The 21,705-nt window shown below is 40.7% G+C and overlaps 2 protein-coding genes across 3 annotated transcripts; one reads left to right on the forward strand and one right to left on the reverse strand.

Annotated features, from left to right (window-relative positions):
• Positions 1–1,237: 1,237 nt before the first annotated feature.
• On the forward strand, positions 1,238–14,661 carry LOC148089040 (uncharacterized). Of its 2 annotated transcripts, none has more exons than XM_087802400.1 (5): positions 1,238–1,278; positions 3,581–3,652; positions 9,001–9,115; positions 9,810–9,919; positions 11,215–14,661. In XM_087802400.1, the coding sequence occupies exons 2-5, from the start codon at positions 3,586–3,588 to the stop codon at positions 11,349–11,351; spliced, it is 429 nt and encodes a 142-aa protein (XP_087658526.1). In that variant the 5' UTR covers positions 1,238–1,278; positions 3,581–3,585; the 3' UTR covers positions 11,352–14,661. The 2 variants fall into 2 exon arrangements, with proteins under 2 accessions (XP_087658526.1, XP_087658516.1); XM_087802390.1 differs by having other exon boundaries at positions 1,239–1,278; positions 3,578–3,652.
• A 2,108-nt stretch (positions 14,662–16,769) lies between these two features.
• hoga1 (4-hydroxy-2-oxoglutarate aldolase 1) lies at positions 16,770–21,427 on the reverse strand. The gene is made up of 7 exons (XM_087802432.1): positions 21,140–21,427; positions 19,896–20,024; positions 19,695–19,822; positions 19,500–19,634; positions 18,944–19,040; positions 18,111–18,244; positions 16,770–17,971 (listed from the first exon to the last, which is right to left on the reverse strand). Exons 1-7 carry the CDS (start codon positions 21,336–21,338, stop codon positions 17,822–17,824), a joined length of 972 nt encoding a protein of 323 aa, XP_087658558.1. The 5' UTR covers positions 21,339–21,427; the 3' UTR covers positions 16,770–17,821.
• Between the last annotated feature and the right edge of the window lie 278 nt (positions 21,428–21,705).

Here is a 21,705-nt window from a genome sequence, read left to right on the forward strand (position 1 = left end):
TTGACAAAATTCAGTTACAGAGACGGTTTTTCATAATTCCACATTATATAAATTCCAATTCTGTCTCTCCAAACTGCTATTTTGATGTTCTACTAACTTTAAACCTCCCCAGAGGATTATTCTACGTTTTGGATAAGGTTCATGGAAATTATACCAAATAAAAAAAATAAAAAAAAAACACAACAAAGTTGACATTATAATCATCAGTTTGCAAAAGATAATTGATGATAATATTGAAAAACAGGGGAATTAGGCACGGCAGAATGGCCGCCTTGGTGCATTGTCTTAATTTCCTATTGATTATTTTGTGTGTCATCCTATTTCATTTAATTTTTATTCTGTAATGCTACCATTAAACACCCATGTGTTGTGTTTACAACACTGGCAATAAAGGTTTCTGATTCTGATCTAAGCTTGTTATGCTACAGGATTTGTCCGCCCAGGTTGTAGATACTGAAGTCAGAAAACAAATTCCAATTGCCTTTGAGAACTTTCTAATAATGGTCCGTTTCATTTCAACGTTTGACGCTTCGTGTCTTTATTGTGACGACATGCCAGGAAGCTGAGGATTTGACATGATTCCAGGCTTGTTCATAACATAGTTCTGTGGTCTGTCATTCCAGGAGCGACTCATACAAACATTGAGGTGCACGATCATAATGACGAGGAATGAAGACATAAAAAGGTTAAAACAAATGTTTAATTCATCTTGTGAAGTGGAGGAATTCTATGATGTGGGTCACCTTGAGTGCTTTTAGTCTCGCTTCTCATCTTTTTAGTAAATTAAAGTCATATTGGTGCAGAATCTATATCACCTCGTTTCAACGCGTCTGCAGATGTGAAAAACGGTAAATCAACTTCTATAAAACTCGCCAAAACGCGGCTCTAATCACCAAATTGAAGGTTAAAATGACAGAGATCATTAAAAGGCAACCTCGGCGAAGGTTTATAATCCTGCAAAGACGTCGCGGAGACATAAAAAGACAAGGGCGAGCCTTTTAACACGGGAGCACTTCAGCTAATGAAGACGTTGAACCTGCTGCCCTAAACAAAGATGTCTCCTGCGGAGCTCCTAGCGGAGCGAGGAGTTAACCAATAAGAGACCGGCTTGATTGCAGTCATTGCCTTCTCGGCCAATCAATGAGCAGCTCATTGAGATGTCACTGAGGTCGTCGCTTCGGGATGCTGGCAGCTACGGAAACGACCAAACTGGAGAAGGAGAGGAGCAGAACCAGCGATGTAGAAGAAGCCGAACAAAAGGAGCTTTTGGCCGAACAGGTAAACGGTTCGTTCCTCGTCCGCTCAGCGACTCTCGGTGTGTGTGAGCCGCGGTGTTATGTGTCCGGGAGGCTGTCAGCGTCAAGCCGAGAGGATGAAAGAGATTTGGGCGCCGTTACTGTGGCAACATTAGATGGAGGCAAACACTCCTCCTCAAGTTCAAGCCGTAGAACATGAACCTTTTCAGAAACAAACACACCAGCTAAAGAAATGTCTGACAGTCGTTTTTAGTGCATGAGTGTGTGATGTGTTTAAACCGTCTTTAAAAAAACAATATCAACAAGAAGAGGATGTTAAAATGGCCTCCAGGCAGCAACAACATGCAGTGTTATGTATATGTTCATTTTTAATTATTAGACAGTAGTTGTAAAATGTGTCCAGTAGCATTTAAAAGGTTGAAACTTGCTCACACAAGTGCTGTGAATGACATTATGCCTAAATGTCATTGTCTCTATAAATACTAATTACTTACTTACTTAAATGTCATTGTCAATTCAAACATCTTTACAGGGACGATTTCTCTAGAAATTCCAACAAAGAATGATCACTTCCATCTAAAACTTATCTTAAATTTACATCATTTCATTATAAAAGTTGGCGTTTTCAGATTTTTTAATGTCCCCCGACAACACATCGCAGATGTAAACTGTTGCAATGTTTGCGGTGCTGCCAAGTTTCAGCGAAGGACTAGAGTGAGATTTGAGGGTTTGTGTAGTTGTGAGGTTGTGTTACATTACGTTTAAAATGTCCTCTTACTTTACATTATGGGAGAAAACCATTCTTTATTGGAGCACTTCCTGCCATCAGGGTAGGATTTAAGCTATCAAGCCTACCTAAATATCAAATCCTGCTTTAGACCTCGGCTCCAGCAAATGTTTCAGTGATGTCATCCGATGCCTGTGATGTTACTCAGATAAAAAGTGTGTTGGTAACAGAACATGAAACTTTGAGAATGGTGTGTGAAACTGTGAGATGGATATAAATGGGGATTTTTTATCTAATAAATCATACTTTTACTTTGAAAAACATATGGTTTAGTATCAAGAACACTGTAGTAATAATCAGTTATTCTGGTAATAATTACATGTGTACATGTTGTGTTTTCTTAAAAAATACTTCATTTACAATGAGAAACAATGGTTCATGTACCACCTCTTAGCACGAACATGTTCCGGCAATTACAAAGACACTTGTTATTTGAGTGACATGACAGGCAGCAGTTGACCTCCATCAAACCCTTGTAGGAGCCGAGGCCACAGACAGGCTTAACAATTTGATATTATTCATTTGTCTTTTTGGTATTTAGATTTTTAAATGTCCCCCGACAACACATCGCAGATAAACTGTTGAAATGTTTGCGGGGCTGCCAAGTTTCAGCGAATGACTAAAGTGAGATTTGAGGGGGTTAGTGTGTGTGTGTGTGGGGGAGGGAATGTGAATAATTATTGATTTGTGGCGTCATAACCCAGTCATCTTTGACAATGTATGAGTGAAATATTATGTTTGAATGATCGATTTCTCCAAAATGTCAAACATTCAAATGATATGAAATTGTATTACTTGGTTATAATGACATTATTTAAATATTAAAAGTAAAAAAAATGCATTCTTTCTCTTTAGAGAGTTATTTCTCTTTATGTTCTTGTTCTTATTTTATTTGTATTTATTTTTTATGAAAAATTGCTGTATTTTCTGTGGCTATTTGGAAAAAACAATTTCCCGAAGGAGACCTCCTGAGGGATCAATAAAGTTTTACCTTACCTTACCTTACCTTATTCTCATTAATTAATTGGATGATAATCTTAATTAGTTCTAAACAATTTTTAGCTATGGCAAAAAAAAAGAAATGAACTCATTTACCTCCACTTCAGAGACTCACAGTGATAATGAAGACAGTTGAGCTGATGCTCTTAATTTGAAACCGGGAAGTTTATTTCCTCCTACCTAACAGCATTTGGTGAATTTACGTTTAGTGATAACTTTCAAATTAAAGTGCGGCTTATAACCAGACAACTGGTAGCTTGACAGCATGTTGTTGTTAGTCACGACGACTCGACCACTAACTATCTGTGCGAGTAGATGCTGAACTGTTAGATGGACCCGCCTTATCTCGCTTCTCATTGGTTGATATTGCGTGGCGGCTTCAGTGATTGGCTAGATCTGTGCAAAAATGACTAAAATGTGCTAATCTGAGGTGGGATTTTCGTATCACGTGTCAATTCTAATTATTTATATTACTACTTATATATGTTAATTTACACATAAAGAAGCCTTTGTGACAATGGGGTGTCTTTGTCAGCAGGACCGATGACCCTGACACGAGGCTCCTTCACCTACTCCAGCGGGGAGGAGTACCACGGAGAGTGGAAGGAAGGTAAGCTTCCTCCGCCATCATTCCTCTCAAAACAATTCTGTGGGAAAACGACACGTGTCTCCTGCTGCCTCACACCCGCCTCAGTGCTAAACTTTAAAACCCGAGACCTGGAACCGAGCTCCAGATGGTTCGTCGGAGTCTGAGGCGGAATTTATTTTCACACCTTTGTCCTGTTTTTCTTTGTGTTTCAATACACCCTGATTTAATCACCTCATTAATCGGCTCCCGGAGAGTGAGAAGATCCAAATGTCCAAATAAAAAACTCTGATTGGTAATTAAGGAAACCATCCTGATATCACGGCTTGAACAGATATTTAACAAAGTACAGAAGGTTTTTTTTTTTTTTACCAAAAATATACTCTATACGCATATACTCTAGTGATATACGACAGCACTATATCCCTTTTTTATTTCTTTCTTTTTGGCTTACAAATCATATTTTACTTGTTATCATACATTTACAGTTCAATAAAGCGTGTTTTAAATAATATTATGTATTTTTTAAATGTACCACTAACATGCAAATATTCACAACTTTAGTTCATTTTTATGTCCATCTTAAAATCCCGGTTGCTAGGCGGCGGCAGCAGTTGTTACTTCCTCGATCGCGATCTTGGTGATGACTGAGGATGAGAGGATACAGTCGACTCCAGCCGCTTTTCAAAGCTGATGTTTGGATATATTTTGGTTCCAAAAACAAATGAAAGCAGTTACGACTTTGTCTTAGTCAAGTACTCGGATGATACTACGAATATATCCTTCGGCAAGAATCTGGCGATACAATACGTATCTATACTATATCTCACCGCTCAACGGTTGAGACGAAACCTAAATGAGCTTCAGACAAGCACGTAAACAGGCAGTCTCTTAATAAAGTAAGCAGGATTATATGTAGTTTAACATACGTACACAAAACAAACGTGTTCATCTGAGCCTTTAGAACTTTTACTGAAATTCTCCCTGGACCAGTAACCTCCATTATTTGTTCACTTATTCCTTTTTACGGATCAATATTTGTTGATGTTTGATTTCAGATCGATAATCGTATATTAAAACTTGTCTCAAACAGTTACGTTAGAGCTGAACTCATGTCTCACTCGGGCACACTCACTGTTTGCACACAAACACGCAGGTGTGTGTGTCGGACAGAGGTCTTTGGTGTCGCATGAATAATTGAGCGGCGAGCTGGTGGAAGACGAGCCCGGAGGCTATCGGGTTACAGGAAGTAGGTTTGGTAGAACAGGAACAGCCAGACGCCATTTACCACTGTACTTCTGCATGCGGTCGTTTAACATCTATGCATTACCGCTATTGATTGACATAAAAGCCGGACAAATTCTGCTAAACCCTAATTAGCCGGAGACTGTGACCCGACTTCAGATTGGCAGCGCGGCAAAGGAGCTGAAGTCCAGATTACAGTCTGGAGGGATGAAGTCTGAGGCGAGGAGCCACGATCCCTCTCTGCTGGACGCCCCGGCAGCCTGACACATTAGTGGGAGGTTAGGACAATGAAGGTGTGAACCTCCATTAGCCACAAGCTGGCCTAACTGCACGATAGCGCCCCCTGTCCACTGACCTGAAACACACACACACACAACGTGTCAGCAGACTTCCTAAAACATCACCAAAATCTAAACTCACTTTTTTACTTTTGGATCATTTGTATTTATTTATTAGACCTGTTTACAAATACAACATAAAAACTGAATCACCGTCTTTACATATAAATCTTCATTTCCTGGTCTTACTAAAATGTCCTGGGATTTTATTGAGCAGGAAAAAAAGTGGTTTTCTGTTGATCCTGGGTGAAAATACACATCGGTTTTAAGTAACAAAATCTAAAAAGCAAAAAAAAAATGGGCTGAAAGGAAAAATGTTATGACGATAAATGAACTAATTACAAATAAATGTGTTATTATATCAAAATAAATAAATGATTTAGGATTTTATTGATGTCATAAAATGGTGCTTTACTGTATATATACACACACACACACATATATATATATATATATATATATATACAATGATTTATTAATCATTTTGACTTTGTTTTGTTGCTTCAGAATATTGAATATATCTACGCATTTATATAAAAACAATTTCATTCAGTACTGTATTTGTATGTTACATCTTTTCATTATATATATATATATATATATATATATATACTGTATATATAAACTACTTCTGCCTTGACAAGCATCATATGTTCATGCTTTAGATTAGGGTACGTATCACGATACATGTGTGAGATACACTATATCACGATACTGTAGGAACAACAATATATTGTTTCAACAACACCTTTTTCTGGCTCTTACAAACAAATAAACGAGGAAATACTTTTGATATATTTTGTCGTTACTTTGGCACAGAGGAAATGAAGAATGTTGCCAACTAGTGGCCGGAGGTTTAATTTCACCACACAGATGAATAAACGCTGTGTATATTTGAGTGTTAATTGGAACATAAAACATCAAATGATTGTCTTTTAAACACAACTATTGAAATATAAACCCTACAATAAATATGGTTATGGAAATCAAATAAAATGCTATTAATACAGTCATATTATATAATTTTTTGTAAATATCAATACAGTATCGGTTATAAAAATATAGTGATGTATCGTTATATCGAGTTTTGATTGCTTTGGTTTGTTTCGCTCGTCTAACCAATCACTGCTTCAGATGAATGTTTGGCCCGCCTACTTCATTTGCATACTGCCAATGAAATGTTAAAATAAATAAAAGAGGAAGTTAGTAAATATATAAATAAATCTTAATATTTAAAACATAGAAATAGCATGATTTTACATTTATTTATACATTTAATTATGTGTTTATAATACATTTATTTACAATAATGTCATTTATCATCCTCCATAGAAGCTGAGCTTTACTATGACATCACAAAGACTAGTTGGACACTGTCTAGTAGGGGTGTAAAGAAATAAAGACTGAGTTGATATTCAATGGCACTGTATCGATATTTAAAAATAAAAAGTGGTTTTTTTAACCTTTGAAATTGAACATTTTATTCTAATTCAAAAGTGATTTTTTTGGTTTATATTTCAATAGTGTGTGTAAAAAAAAAAATCATTTTATGTTTTAATTGGCAATTTACACTCAAATATTCACAGCGTTTATTCATTTGTGTGGTGCAATTAGAAAGAAACAATTTACATTTCAGCGCAGAAAAAACTAGCAACCAAAAAATGTATGTCTAAGAGTGAAAGTTTGTTATTCAGTTTAAATCCATCTTCTCGGGTCTGATTTTAGTTTTGTTACCCAGTGGGGAATTGTGTCGAAGAATAAGATTTAGAGAGTCTTGCGATTATAACACCTTCACTTGTTGCTTCGTTTAAAAAAAAGAAGATATTCAAGCAGGCAGATATAGTTTAGGCTAAGTCTCTGCTCCCAATCTGAGATTAGAGCCAGCGCAGCACTTTAAGCAGCCCTGACAGATGGAGCCTAATTTGCTTTGCCATTATCTGAGGGAGGACGCTTCACTAGTCCAGACCAAGGTCCTGTCAGGAGGTCGGTCTCACCTCGTGTAAATCCTCGTCCGGTGACGACGCTCAGGGTCCTCAGTGTTAATCTGACTCTTCTCACAGCTACACTACGTGTGTTCAGTTTCTCTCTTGATTTTGAATTCGATGCTTGTATATATCTTTTTTATTTCATTCACATGAACGTGTCAAGTAACGTTTTACATACAGTGGAAAGTTTTCTGGTTAATTTTTTCATCTGAAATAAACTTGACAATCGAAGTTTATTCGAGTGAATCTTTGGACATAATTCCATTTTTTTCCACGTCATATTTCGAGTCAGTTTCTTTTATTTCTTCTTTGTGCTGGTTGTGTTTTTGTTCAAGGTATAACATTTCTTTAATCGTTTGGACATTTTTTGTGTAGGTAGATTTGTATTCTTTAATTAAAAGAAAAAAAACACCACATCAACTTTTACAATTAATTGAATAATCACACCATAATGTCATCTCTTCTGTTTTTAACAACAAATGTTTTTATTTTCCAACAGTAGTTTTGATTTTGAGCGTTAAACAGAAAAAATATCTCCAACATTCACTCAAGATTTATCTGGTCATGATCCGATTGATGGTGTTTCACAGACTAACTCAGAAATAATCAATTTCTTTTAATATAGTTATTTTTGAAGCGTCTACCTTAAGCCTAGTCTTGAGGAAATACTTTTAAATGGCTGTACTTGATAGATTTTTCGCCAACACTTGAAAGTGTTTCTGAAGGAGTCGCTAAATTAGGAGGAAATTAGAGTTCTCTCCCGGGAACACTTTTCTCTGTTCGCAGCAGTAATGAGTCTCAAAACCGTAAATGTAATGTGGCACCTGATTTTTTTTTTTTATGTGAAGTGGAAGTCCCTGAAGATACACCTCTGAACGAGACAACCTTCACTGCTGCCTGCAAGAATCTTTTCTCGCGTTTTAAAAGCATCAAACAGCAGCGCAGATACAACAAATAGTCCGATAGGTCGATTGTCACATTTACGATTCCATCTGCTTCTGTACCCCCAGGATTTACTTCCTGTGTTTTACATTTCACACATATTTATGGCGCTGGTATTGTTAGTTCTGATGGGAAAACTTGATCCTAGATTGACAGAAATCTGAAACAGACTCATGACAAACCTTTAAGCAGATTGAAGTATAGAAAGTGAAACATTGTTAATCATTTACTTTTATTAAAATCCACCACATTAAACGAAGAACAGAATAATGATTTTCCAAAATAAAAGCATGAGAACAACGTTAGAGTTGTAGTTCTCATCTTCAATTGATGTGTTCTGTTGTTGGAAGCAGAACTTTAAAGTGCAATTTAAAGAGATGATTTAAGAAAACACAATGTTTGTTTGTAAAAGAACACATTTGACTGACAGTTGTTTGCAGGGTGGCAGCAAGGTTTTAAAAACATTTATTTTTCTACAATAATCCTCCAGAGTATGGGATACATTTGTTTGTTAATTTAGCTTTTAATTCTTAAAAAACAACATGTTTACGGTGTTTAGATGAAGACGGGATGTTTGGGATGAAGTTTATAAACACACCGTCTGTCGCTCCAGGAACAGGAAACGCGTTTACTTTGATCAAAGTTTTTTAACATCTTGAATGTCTGTGGTTTTATGCTCATCTGTTTCATGCTTCTCATGGGAGTCGCATCAATCCAGTGTTCACTTTCAAAGATTCTTCTTTGTGTGTGTGTGTGTGTGTGTGTGTGTGTGTGTGTGTGTGTGTGTGTGTGTGTGTGTGTGTGTGTGTGTGTGTGTGTGTGTGTGTGTGTGTGTGTGTGTGTGTGTGTGTGTGTCCCACAGGTCTGCGTCACGGCCTTGGTCAACTGACCTTCGGGGACGGGACGTGCTACACCGGCCAGTTTGAGAATGGCCTCTTCAACGGCTGCGGGACGCTCGTCTTTGCCGACGGTTCCAGGTCTGTGACTCTCAACATAAACCGCGACCTAATCCAGGAACACAACCCAACCAACACTGCAATGCAACAACAGACACACTATTTAAGTTGGTATGCTGAAGGAAAGTATATGTATATTTTCTATATAAGGCCAATGAAGCATCGTTCCATATCTCGTACCATTGCTTCACACAATCCTCGCACTGACAAAAGTTGGCGACTGAATATGTTTGGAGAGATTAAGTTTTTCCAGACCTTGACAGACAATCAGTTTATTTTATATTCATATCATTTTCTAATACCAGGAATGTCTATCACTCCAGGCATGTGTACAAATGAGCCTCTTTATGTACTTACAAAAGTATAATTAATTGAATCCTCCTCGGTGGCTGAGTGGTTTAAAAAGAAAAACGTCAAAGTTTTTGGCTCTGCTAAAGTCGCCTCTTTTGAGTGTCAAAACTATTCATATTCAAAGGATGTTCCCCCCACACATCTGTTCATATCTCTGCTGTCGCTGAATTAACTTCAGTTATTCACCAAATGATTAGGATTTGAAAAGAACTACAGTTTTTTTTCTTTACTATTGTTTCCGGGCCCTGACCTTCTGATCTGGTGTCACATCTGGTGCAATCTCTTTTACCTGGAAACTTGTCTCCCACTATTCATAACCAATTTACAGGTTTTTATTTTTCGACTTGTGTCTATACGTCGGCAGGTATGAGGGAGATTTTGTTCAGGGGAAGTTTCAAGGTGCCGGTGTGTTCACGCGATACGATGGGATGAGATACGAAGGCGACTTCAGGAGCGGCTGCGTGGATGGATACGGTAAGATTGCATCCAGACGGAACCTACACGTGACCCGAAATGTAGACTTGGAAATGATGTGAGACATGGTCTCTTAACTTCTGGTCCATAATCTACGGCATAATCCTGCAACGTTGTTACTCCAACAATCAACCTACTACTCTCGACTGTAAACTATGACCTCTCATCTATGGACCTTCAACTACTACTGTATGTTCCCTGAACAATGGTCTCTCTCTGAATGTAAAACAGTCTAATCCGTGTTGTTTGAGCTCCTCGCTCTAGTTTCTTTTGTGATCATAGTCTGTCTTTTACCAGCTTCATTGTTCAAAAAACCCCTGTGTGTGCTTCAGTAGCGAGTTCTTAAATACGATATAGAGTGAGATGTGTTAATTGTAAGGTCTTCAGCCGCCTGCAGATAATCAACACTTTTCTTTCTGATGGCTGCTGGGCTTCGATATGTAACGGTGGCAATCACATCTCTCATTTCTGCTTTTAAAAATAGAGAATACACTCAGACAATCTGCAGGTCTCAGCTGCCTCAACCAGTTTTTTTTTTTTTTTTAAGGAAGGACTTAATTCCTGAAGGCTTTAATGCGGTTAAACGTTAACTCCAGTCAAAGGTTAACTGGCTATAGGATGAAGCAGGAGCCCAAAAAGCAGCAGATTTCGCAGTTAAGGTCTGAGAAAACATCCGGGCCCCAAAGACAGAGACCAGAGTAAAAGATTTGTAAACCTTTATGAGAGCGTGAATAGTGGTTGTAGGTTTGGAGGTAAACACGACAAGCTGCGCGGAGTCCTTACCAGTGCTGGGTCAAAGGTCCTACCTTGAACCTGCTATTGACTGCTTGAAGAGACTTAAGAGAACTCTGAAAAGGGGTTCTTGAAACCGCGATGAGAACACCAAGGACAGCTCATATGCCAAACAGATCCAATAAGGGCCATGATTCCATGATTTTTAACAAAAAAGCAGCTAGGCAAGTCAAAGCCCCATCTTTCGTTGGCCCACCTCCCATGAAATCCCTACCTCAGTTGCAGATACCAATGCCCTCCCGGGACCAAAACAACTTTTATTTTGGCAGTTTTGGGCGCCAAAGGGGTCACAATGGTGTCCCATTATGTATCATATTCATGTGTTTGGTACAAAGCCACATGGTATTGGTGGACTTAGCCTTAGAAAAGCGGGTACGGATAATGGGAGGAAGGGGACAGTTGACCCGTGGTTGCATGTTTGAACCCCTGGATAATCACTGCACGCTCCTGTATTCAAAATGAAAATATAAAACTCACATTATTCCTGTTGTTTTCTAATGCAGGAGTGCTGTTGTTCGCGGACGGTACCAGCCATGAAGGTCTGTTCGAGAGCAATGAGCTGCTGAGGCGGGAGAGCGGCGCGGGAGCCGTTCAGAGAGCTCAGGCGGCGGCGGCCAAGGCTCGCGCCATCGCCATGTGATCACCTCCAGTGCCACAGTACTCTTACCAAAATCAGTGTCCACTTTTGAGCCCTTTATTCCTCACCAGCAGACTTTCTTTCATCATCGCCTTCTTCTTCGGGAACGTCTTTTCCGTTTCCGGTTTAAGTTCTAGAGTCACTGACTCTGGTTCGGCTCAACGTCACGGTTTCATAAGAAATCTGAGTTAATTGGGGCGTGCTTCGCTTGGCGAGGTGGAACCAACACTTCGTCTGGCGGTCTCATTAAATTCTGTGCGTGGCTGCAGATCTGAAAATGAGATGAGCTGTAATATCATTCTTTTATGAAACACATACCAAATTACATCTCGCACACATATTTTAACACGTTCTGAATCATCAGGGCTAAAATAAAAACTGAAATAAACGTATGTTAAGTGTTAGAAAAACAAGTCGATCCGAGCGAAGTATTAAAGTGAGACGTGTTAATGACTTGTTGAATTTAGGGTCTTTAAAAGATGACACTGCTCTAATAATTACATTGTACTTTAAGGTGCCAGACTTGACATTCATCGGCTTCTTAGTCAAAAGCAGTTAGTTGTTTTAATGTTGACCGAAAGGTCAGACAAGAATAAAAGTAAAGCTGTGATTCACTCAGTGATTCTCTCCAAGAGCTGAACCAGAATGAGTGGCTCCTGACCGATGCCTGACGGGGTCATTATGGAGGCGAGTGCCGGCACAGCGGGGATGAGTGCAATTTTGTATCGGCGGTGAAATTTGATAAAAGAGTCCAATTTTTTTCTGGGCACAAGAAGAAAGTCCTTCGGTCAAAATAACATGCGTTAAAGGAGCGCCGAGGGCCAGGGTTTGGGTTGTGGGGATCCTGGCAAGTTGACTGTTAATATCGAGAATTAGTAATCTCACTAGAATAACTAGATGTTGTGTGTCTGTGTTTGTGTGTTTAGCTGGAATCAGACACTGTCACTGCATTTGTGGGAACACGAAGTTGCTGTAGCTTGTTTCACCAACCGAGTTAAGAGTCACTGTGAACGCAGCACTTGAACCCTCGAGCGTGTTTTCTGTCTCAAAATTGACTCCGTCCATGAGGCGCCGAGTTGTTACCTTCTCGTCGCTCGCACACTCAGCCGCCGCTAAAGTGCTCGTCGGTATTCGACCAAAAAGTGTTTCCAAAACCAAAAGGTGAAGACAGAAAAGAACGGGGTTTGTGGAGCTAAGCATGGGTCCTGCTAACACTCAGCTACAACCATTAACTTGGGACCACCTCGACAGATTATCAGAAGCTTGTGTGCTAAGATGATTGATAGTTACTTCACCTTTCGTAACAAGTTGTTGAAGTCCAGCCCTGTGTTCTCCACTCCTTTACTACTGGCGGCTACAACCCCTGTGTTAACCTCTCTACTACTATTTTCTGTCGAATGTTAGGCAAACAGAAAAAAAACCCCACAACATTACAAGTAATTTAGCACTCATGTACATACTACATACTTCTTGATGGTATAGAATATTGGACACAAAAAGGCATATTGCAGTGGCTCTGGCATTTGTGTAGATATTTGACTGTAAATGTGTTGTTTAATCCGTGTTTACAACTTAACTTTGCTCTGAGAGGGCCTAGTGCATTATCTTATCTTACTGGCTGGATGGCCGTGGACCATCGTTGACTTCGCACGTAAATAAGTCACTTTGAAGTAACACAAATTTTGTTTGGTGTGAAGACAAAGAAACAAACCCTTCCCATCACCTCTTTAGAACCCCTTAAAGTGACTTAATTCAAACTTTAAATATTTTCTACTCGTCCTCATGTCAACTAAGAGTTATGATTATTGAAATTAGTAATCCGTTCATTTTTAGAGTTATAGACAAAAATGTTTGTTCATTTTAATGTAGGGACTGAAGCTGAGTTGTCTACGTCTTCATCTTTGTCCAAAAAGATACTTAAAAACATCCAAATACCTCCACACTGCTCGTCTTAAACGTTCCTCTTGGATTGAAGACAAAGATGAAGAAAACCGAGCTACAGCTGCTACATTAAAATGAACAAAGATTTTTGTCTATAACTCTAAAAAGGAACAAATTACTCTGAAAACAATCTCAACCCTTGGTCGATTTTGGGTGTACTATCACTTTAAGCAGCAGACCACAGCGTTCCCCGCTGGTCCTGAGACTAGAAAAATAAGTTTGGTTTTGGAAACAAAATGTTGGCGAGAGTTGCTATGGAAACGTCAGATCTGAGAACAACTGACGCCAACATAGTGGGTGTCTAGTGCGAGTCCCGGATCGATGGTAACCCGGACCACGATGATGGTAGCTGCACGTCACGGCCTCCACCTTCACTCTCACCATCAGCTCACCCGGACGTCGATTCCATGTTTCAACTCTTCACTGGTCCCTTTAAAGTTGCACCTTAAACTTGAAACGTTGCCGTTTGATATTATTTCTGGCAGAACTTCGCGCAGCTATGTGTCGACGACGTGATCGTTTCACTGTGACGACTCGAGGCTGCTGTGACTCAACCAGAACATCGGAGGAAGTACGTGTGCCTGATCGAGAATCCTCTTCTACTGTGCTTTCAAGACTCTACTGCCTGTTGGTTTTTTATCCACCGTGTTTTTTTTAAACTTCTGTCTCGTTTACAAAAGATCGTCGAACACACGGAGACTTAAAACGACACACGCTGCCTTTCTCTCTTCTTTCACTTCTTTAGTTACAACGTCGAGTCTCGTGAGGGAGTCGAACTCGTTCAACCATCTGAAGTAGTCTGTGAATGTGAGTCAGCGCATTCGTGACTCACGGGTTAAACAGTGTTCAACGCAAATGTGTTACGAAACCTTGTATCTTGAGGTCGTGGGTAAAATATATTGTAGTGGAGCTAAAAGATTGTACAAAGATTGTTAATTCATGAATCTTTAAGAAAGAATTCTTGTAAATATTGGCCCTGTGGTCATAATGTTACGATTATAGAATTCCATGGAGCTGAAAATGTGATTTTTTTTTTTTTACTTGTATTATTTAACATTAACTGAGGAATTCAGGTAACATGGGAACTGTCATCGGGGCCGTCGTAGTTCCGTCCCGAAGACCAGAAGCTCCGACATTCAAAACCCAGATCAACCCAGAAAACGTCAAAGAAATCACAAACGTGCAGATAGAGTTTGGTGTGGAATCACAGCCATGTTGACGCAGTCCTGCTGTATTTCTCTTGGCTTCAACAACGAAAAAGAATTGTTCTAAAGATGAGAGAGAAGTGGCCTTTTAACAATAAAGTGCAAGAAGAAAGTCCCAACTTTTATTGTGGTTGTTTTTTTTTGTCACCTGTCAACACACAAAATGAAAGTGAAAAAGTTATTTTTACATTCAAGGGCACCTAATGTGTTGATTCAAGTGTCTCTTAAATTGTTCTAGGACCTCTATTACACTCGTCATTATGTTTCTTTTTGCACAAGACTCTCATTTAATAAAGATATTTACATTAGAAAATACGCTTAAGCCCCGCCCACTTAAAATGTGCTGTTTTGCCTGAGAAGAAATCTCATCCAAGCAACCACGCCCACTCTGCTCTGATTGATTTTTTTTGCTGTACTTGATTCCCCTGGTTAAAATCATTCAGAGATTTCCTGATGTTTCTTATCACATTTTTGCTGATGACATCCAGCTCTACTGCTCTTTTGATCCAACTGAGCCCCAGAGGCTGAGCAGCTTAGTCAATTGTTTGCTAGAAATCAAACAATGAGTGAAAACACTTTGCAGATAAATGTTGACAAAACTGAAACTCTGGTTATTGCTCCTGATGATAAGGTTCCAGGGTTGAGTCAGTACTCATGTTACTGCCAGTCTGTCAAACTGAGCCAGAGAAACCTGGGTGTTGTATTTGACAAAGATGTGTCTCTAGTTCAACACTGCAGAAAACTGACCAGAAACTGCTTCAACTGAGAAAAATCTCTAAATTTAGGAAAATGATGTCACAACATGATCTGGAGCTTGTAATCCATGCTTTTGTTTCTTCTCGTCTGGACTATTGTAACAGTTTGTTTTCATGTCTTAACAAGAAGGAGTGTCTCGCCTGCAGTTGATACAAAACTCTGCAGCGAGAATTCTGAGCTGCTCTAGTAGAAGAACTCACATTTCTCCGATCCTTAAAACTCTTCACTGGCTTCCAGTTTCTTTCAGGATCAATTTTAAAATTCTGGTTTACTTACTTTCAAATCTATTCATGGTCAGACCTTCCATCAGTGATCTAATCCAGCCGTACATCCCACCTCGGGCTCTGAGGTCTGTGGATCAGAATCTACTGATGGTTCCTGAACACGGTTCAGGACCAGAGGAGAGAAATCCTTTTTGGAACGATCTCCCTCTCCCTCTGTGTTTGATGGATCTACGGACTACTTCAAGAAACATCTTAAGACATTTTTATTTGTTCAGGCTTTTCCTTGATTTTCTGGAACTCCTGTGTTGTTCTCAGTATTATATTCACTTTTAAAGTATATATTTTACCGAGTATTGTTTTGATTGTTTAAGCGCTTTTGGACCCTGGTCTGGAAAAGTGCTATATAAATACAAATGACTTACTTACTTACTTACTATAGGTCACAAAAACACGAGTTGCATTCAAGGACTCACGTTAATTTCAAACTAACCCCAAAAACTCCCGTTTTGTACATTAAATATATATATATATATATATATATATATATATATATATATATATATATATGTATATATATAATATCTGTGTGCAACAATGACAATGCGCACACACACACACTTGTCAGGTCCGGAGGATTCTTTGTGAATTCTCTGCTTTCAGAGGACCCCCCCCCCCCCCCCCCCTCCTCTCTGCTGTCACTAAAATAGCTGTAAGGTGTGTTTAGGTTGGACTTTAACCCTCTATGCCTCTATTTGGTTTCCCTGGCAACCGACCAGAGTTCCCTTAATTTGTATCTTCTACCTCATCATGGCGCCTGTTGCCATGGCGAGGCGTTTAGATATGCGGGCAGGATCGTCGCACAAGTGGCGTCTCTCCCCCCTGCCTCACCCCCGGGCCCGAACCTGACACACTTGAAATTTCATTTTCCCCGATTCCGCCCCGGTCTCACGAGGGAGAGGAGGGGGTGAGGGGGTCGTTTTCCATTTCACGCCTCCCTCAGAGGCCGCTTATCTAATCGGCTCCCAAAAGCTTGTTTGGCGAGGGCGCTGATAAGAGGGTGAGGGGGTGGGGGGGCTTCTTCCGACTCAAAATTTGAGACTCGTAGCAGATCAGAAGCGGGTGCTGAATATTGGGTCATAAAACCAAACGTTAAAAAAAACCTGGTAAGTCCCACGTTCGTGAAAGCGGTTTAAACGTCTGCTGCGACTACTTCTAATGAGTCCTACAATTGTGGGACTCAAAAGAAATTCTTGGCTCCTGAGGAATTCAAAATTGAATAGGCGAACATCCGTCTCTTTTTTTTTTTAAACTATCTTTATTTACAGACTTTGATTTATTCACTTGCTGAGATTTTTTTTTTCTTCCATGACCTTGATTTCTTTCCAACGTTCTGCGACGCTGGAGTAGTTTTCATGTTTAGAAGCCGTTAGATTATGACCACCTGCCACATGAGTGGTGGCTATGTTTTTTTTTCCACTTTCAATCTGTATTGCGTCGATTATCCATTATTTTCACAGCCAACTATGTGAGAAAAATAGTTTGTTCGGATCCGTTTTGGTTGTTCTGCTGATATAGTAGTGGCTGCTTTTATCTTGTGCAACTCTCATTATTTTGTAGTTTTTATTGTGAAATTTTGAAAGCGTTTCCCTCTGTGTGGAATATTTAGTTTAGATGGAAGAGAAGAGTGTGAGCCAGTCTAAAGAGAGGAGGGAAGACTGACAGAATAAGTGGAAGGGTGGACGTCACATGCCAAACCTTAAGGTGCAGTTTGATGACCTCTTGATGACGTCACCCCTATGCACTGTAGCGGTGGTGCACGGCGCCCCCTTCCGGCGGAACCCAAGAACGACCACTTCCAACCGTGATACAAAACATGATGACCGCTCTCCTCTACTTTCATCCCGATCACGAAACGTGGAGCCACGTCAGCGCCCCCTACTGGAAATAAATCCAACGCTGAACCCGGGAGTTTTGACATTTGCGTCTAATGTCACATGATCGGTGCGGAGGCTTCGACCCTCATGAACTTCCACCATGTTCTCGGACTCTTCTCCTCAGGGTCACCACAGTGGAGGTCTTTGTTGTGCGGCGGGAGAAGCCGCTAGCGAGGCTAAAACAAGAGCTCGGCCTTGAGCGAAGCCGTCGCTGTGACAACCAGCTCATTACTTCTGTAATTACACCTTTTAAGAAAGTGTCAGTCTTTATTTGAGAACTGAGGTGGAGGGTCAGACCTGCCTTCATCATCATCATCATCATCATCATCATCATCATGTGATCAGAAGTTCGCCGAAAAGGTCAAGCTCTGATAATTAATTGTAGATTCATCTTCATACCCCCCCTCCCTCAGTCACAGCCAGCCTCCAGCACTGAAGTCCCTCCTCAGTTCTTGGACCTCAGCATCCGTCAGAGGCATCAATGGGGATCGACAGGCGCCGCCATGGTAACCAAACCAGTCCATCGCCTGCTTGAGTGCAGGAACTCCCAACTTCCTGGTCACCTGATCGCACGGAGAACCAATCACAGACGCGCCAAACGTGTATCACGCGCGGATCAAAAGCAGGACTTCTGAACCCGAAACCAGGAACATTTTGACTCGGACCCAAACTCCGACACTGGGACTTGAGCGACATACTCACGGCAGTGTTGGGCTGGATCAGTCGGTGCTGCAGAACTCTGGCTTCCTCCCAGCGACCCGACACACACAGACGCTGAAGCTCACACACCTGCTGACCCAGAACGTTGGCCAGAGCACACACACCTCCCACTGCACCTGAATACATGTCGGGGAACTTGACGTAAGAAGTGAGGGAACATGAAGGAGTGAAGAGAGGGAAAATTAGGAGAAAATGATGGAACATGAAGGACATAAGTGGGGGAAAGTTCAAAGAGAGAAGTGAGGGAACATTAGGAGAGAAGTGAGGGAACATGGAGAGGGAAGACAGGGAACATGAAGAGAGATGTAAGGTAAAATGAAGATAATAATTAGGGAACATTAAGAGAAAACTGAGGGAACATTAAGAGAAAGGTGAGGGAACATGAAGAGAGAATGAGGAAACATGAAGAGAGAAGTGAGGGAACATCAAGAGAGAAATGAGGGAACAAAAGAGGGAAGTGAGGGAACATTAAGAGAGAAGTGAGGGAACATGAAGAGAGAAGTGAGGGAACATGAAGAGGGAAGATATGGAACATGAAGAGAGATGTTAGGTATTATGAAGATAAAAGTTAGGGAACATTAAGAGAAAGGTTAGGGAACATTAAAAGAAAGGTGAGGGAACATTAAGAGAAAGGTGAGGGAACATAAAGAGAGAATGAGGAAACACGAAGAGAGAAATGAGTGAACATGAAGAGGGAAGTGAGGGAACATTAAGAGAGAAGTGAGGGAACATGAAGAGAAAGGAGAGGGAACATGAAGAGAAAGAGGGAACATGAAGAGAAAGGAGAGGGAACAAGAAGAGAGAAGAAAACGCACCAACACAGTGAGCTGCCATGAGGAAACCGGCTGATCCTGCCAGTACTTGGAAACCCTGCGAGTGTGTTTTGTGAGCGATCTGTCCGATGCGAGTGATCTGAGGGGAGAAGATACGCTGAACATCCTGAAGAATTCTATCTGTCAGGAGGACTCTAATCCCAGGGGGCGCCGTCACAAAGCTCACAGCGAAAACAAATCTCTGGGATGAACGCTGAGTTTTTGGAAGAAGTGACAAATCCCAGGTGACGCGACGACGTGGACTCGTCTTCAAAGGTGGGTTTGAATAATAACGAGCTGCTTTGGTGCTTCTCTAATCCTCTCAAGTGAAGACACTAAAAAGCAGCAGGAAGTCCACAGGGATGCGACGGCCTTACCACTATTTTTAAACCTGCGAGTGTCAATCCCTTTTCCCAGTCGCTGCTTACGAACACTGGAGGACCGGAACTGATCGATCAGGGGATTGATTGACAGTCGAAGTTGACGATTACTCTTTTAACAGGTTGAGCTGCGAACCGATATTTAAGACTAGTCATAATGTTACGGCCCGTCCACTCACGTCTCCTCCACTGTCCTTAAAGCCGATGATGTTGGGGTGTTGCGACAGATGCACGATGGCGTCCAGTGGCAGCTCCAGACCCGTGTTAGCTGGGACGCTGTACAGGACCACCGGAACCGGACTCCCGTCAGCCACCTGCAGGGGGCGACACATGACATAAACCTGAAGAAGGCTTGTGTGTTTCAAGTGTCGTACCCTGGTGTAGTGCTGGACCAGCGCCGGGGTGTTCATCTTCCCCTTGAAGAAACACGGAGTAACGACCAGAACCACGTCGGCGCCGACCTCCGCCATCTTCTGCGTGAGCTGCAGCGTCGCCCTGGTGGCTGAACGTGGAAGTGCAAGTGATGGCAGAACTCAAGGCAGTCCAGTTAAACCAGAGTGATGGTGTCCACTCACACTCGCAGCCAGAGCCTGCCATGACCAGTTTGTCCCTGGGCAGCGACACTCGGACCCTCCGGACCACCTCCACTCGCTCCTCCTCGCTCAGCAGCGGGTATTCCCCGTTGGACCCCTGGACCACCAGACCTGTAAAGTGCAGTCGTGCATAGTTGACGTACTCACACATATGAATTCTCAATTTCACAAGCATTTAAAAAAAAGAAAAAAGATGCAGTTCGAGGATCCGGACACTAGATGGATCTATAGATCGTCAAATAAGTTATTTGTGAGATCCAGAATATCTGAAACCAGATCCACACACAGAGCAAGGTTTTGGATCGAAGGTTGAAGGTTGTATTTCACCTATTTGAACACATGAGGGAGGCACAAACCGAACTAAAAAGTCGAAATAATCGAACATTGAAATTGTAGTTTTAGAATATAAGCACTAGGGGGAGCCAAAGAGATCAAAGGTCATAGAAGCAGACCGAGAACTCTTATCTACACGACCGTATCATGAATATTGTTTGATTAAATGCAATTAAATTAAATAATAAATTAATAATTAATAAATTAAATTTTATTTTAATTATGTGTCATTTTATAGTAATGTCTCTTATTTCATTTTATTGTATTTTTTTATTTTATTCATCTCTTTTTATTTGACTAATATTATTTAATTGTTATACTCTATAATTCCGCCACAACACGTCCCTGTGTTCGTTATTATCAAAGAATCCATAATGAGATTATTGAAGGAATATCATTTATAATCATTAACATTGTTGTTAAAGTTATTTCAGAAGTGTGTGACGAACTAATGGTCCTGGATAGAGATGGTGAAAAAGTTGGAGACCCTGGATTAGATAGATTTAATGAATGAAATAAAAATTCATGTGTGAAGGTTGAGACAGTTTTAGAACCGAGCTTCAGATCTACAACGTAATGCGAATATATTTAATCATGAATTGTAAATATAATACAAACTCAAATATATAGAAATGGAAGTTTAATCTGTTTATACAAAAACTTGGAGCTAGATCAATGATTGACAGGTCGTAAACAGCAGGTCCCACTTGAAGACAGGCCAACAGCGCCACTACCTGGTGACTCTGTTTTCCTGCATTATTTTACCAACGTAAGCCGATTTAAAATGTACAATCACAACCATTTAATTCAAACAAAGCTCACGAGAGTCAAGGACAAAATATATATAGTTTTTGTTGGTCTCAAAAAGATTCGGCACCGTCTCGATTTCTCACCTTTAAACGGAATCTGCGAGTATTTCTGCACGTTTTGCTCCAACATCTGGTAGTCCAGGTCCTCCTGCGGGGTGAAGGGGGTCGCGATCGGTGGGAAGATCCCGCTCAGATCCAGACCGGCTGCAGCCCGGTGGCTCTGGGTTCTGGTCCAAACCCGGCTCCGGGGAGTCACGGTTCTCCAGGCCCGCAGACAGAACATGGCGAGAGGAGCGACGGAAACTTGACGAAGGTTGTGTTTCTTCAGTGAGACTTCGGTGCAGCAGCTGTCAATTGTGCAACTTTTCAAAACATGTGACTCTTCCTGCAGCGCACAAGCCCCGCCCCCAGTCCAACTGGGTCCGTCCAGAAACACCCGGTCTGACCGGAAACGGAGAGTCGTGATCTTTTAACATTTTCAGACATTAATTAAGATAAAAACTGAAGCATTTTAACGCCTTCTGAAATAAAATAAAATTTATTTTAAGAGATAAATTTAGCGAAACAGTGAAAGTTAATCCGTGTCATTTTTCCTTATTAAATTAAGACAATTTTAAGTATTTTTTATTATTTCTATTTTATTATTGCAT

This window comes from Callionymus lyra, chromosome 1 (assembly GCF_982586985.1).
Source record: "Callionymus lyra chromosome 1, fCalLyr1.hap1.1, whole genome shotgun sequence".
NCBI classification, from domain to species: Eukaryota; Metazoa; Chordata; class Actinopteri; order Syngnathiformes; family Callionymidae; genus Callionymus; species Callionymus lyra.

Excerpts from the sequence above, each read along its gene's own strand:
- LOC148089040 (XM_087802400.1), top strand. The coding sequence starts at position 3,586 with ATGACCCTGACACGAGGCTCCTTCACCTACTCCAGCGGGGAGGAGTAC. Across the intron at positions 9,116-9,809 it reads GTCTTTGCCGACGGTTCCAG|GTATGAGGGAGATTTTGTTC; the intron begins GTCTGTGACTCT and ends ATACGTCGGCAG. Across the intron at positions 9,920-11,214 it reads CGGCTGCGTGGATGGATACG|GAGTGCTGTTGTTCGCGGAC; the intron begins GTAAGATTGCAT and ends TTTCTAATGCAG.
- hoga1 (XM_087802432.1), bottom strand. The coding sequence starts at position 21,338 with ATGTTCTGTCTGCGGGCCTGGAGAACCGTGACTCCCCGGAGCCGGGTT. Across the intron at positions 19,823-19,895 it reads GGCAGGCTCTGGCTGCGAGT|CCACCAGGGCGACGCTGCAG; the intron begins GTGAGTGGACAC and ends TTCCACGTTCAG. Across the intron at positions 19,041-19,499 it reads TTAAGGACAGTGGAGGAGAC|ATCACTCGCATCGGACAGAT; the intron begins GTGAGTGGACGG and ends TTCTCCCCTCAG.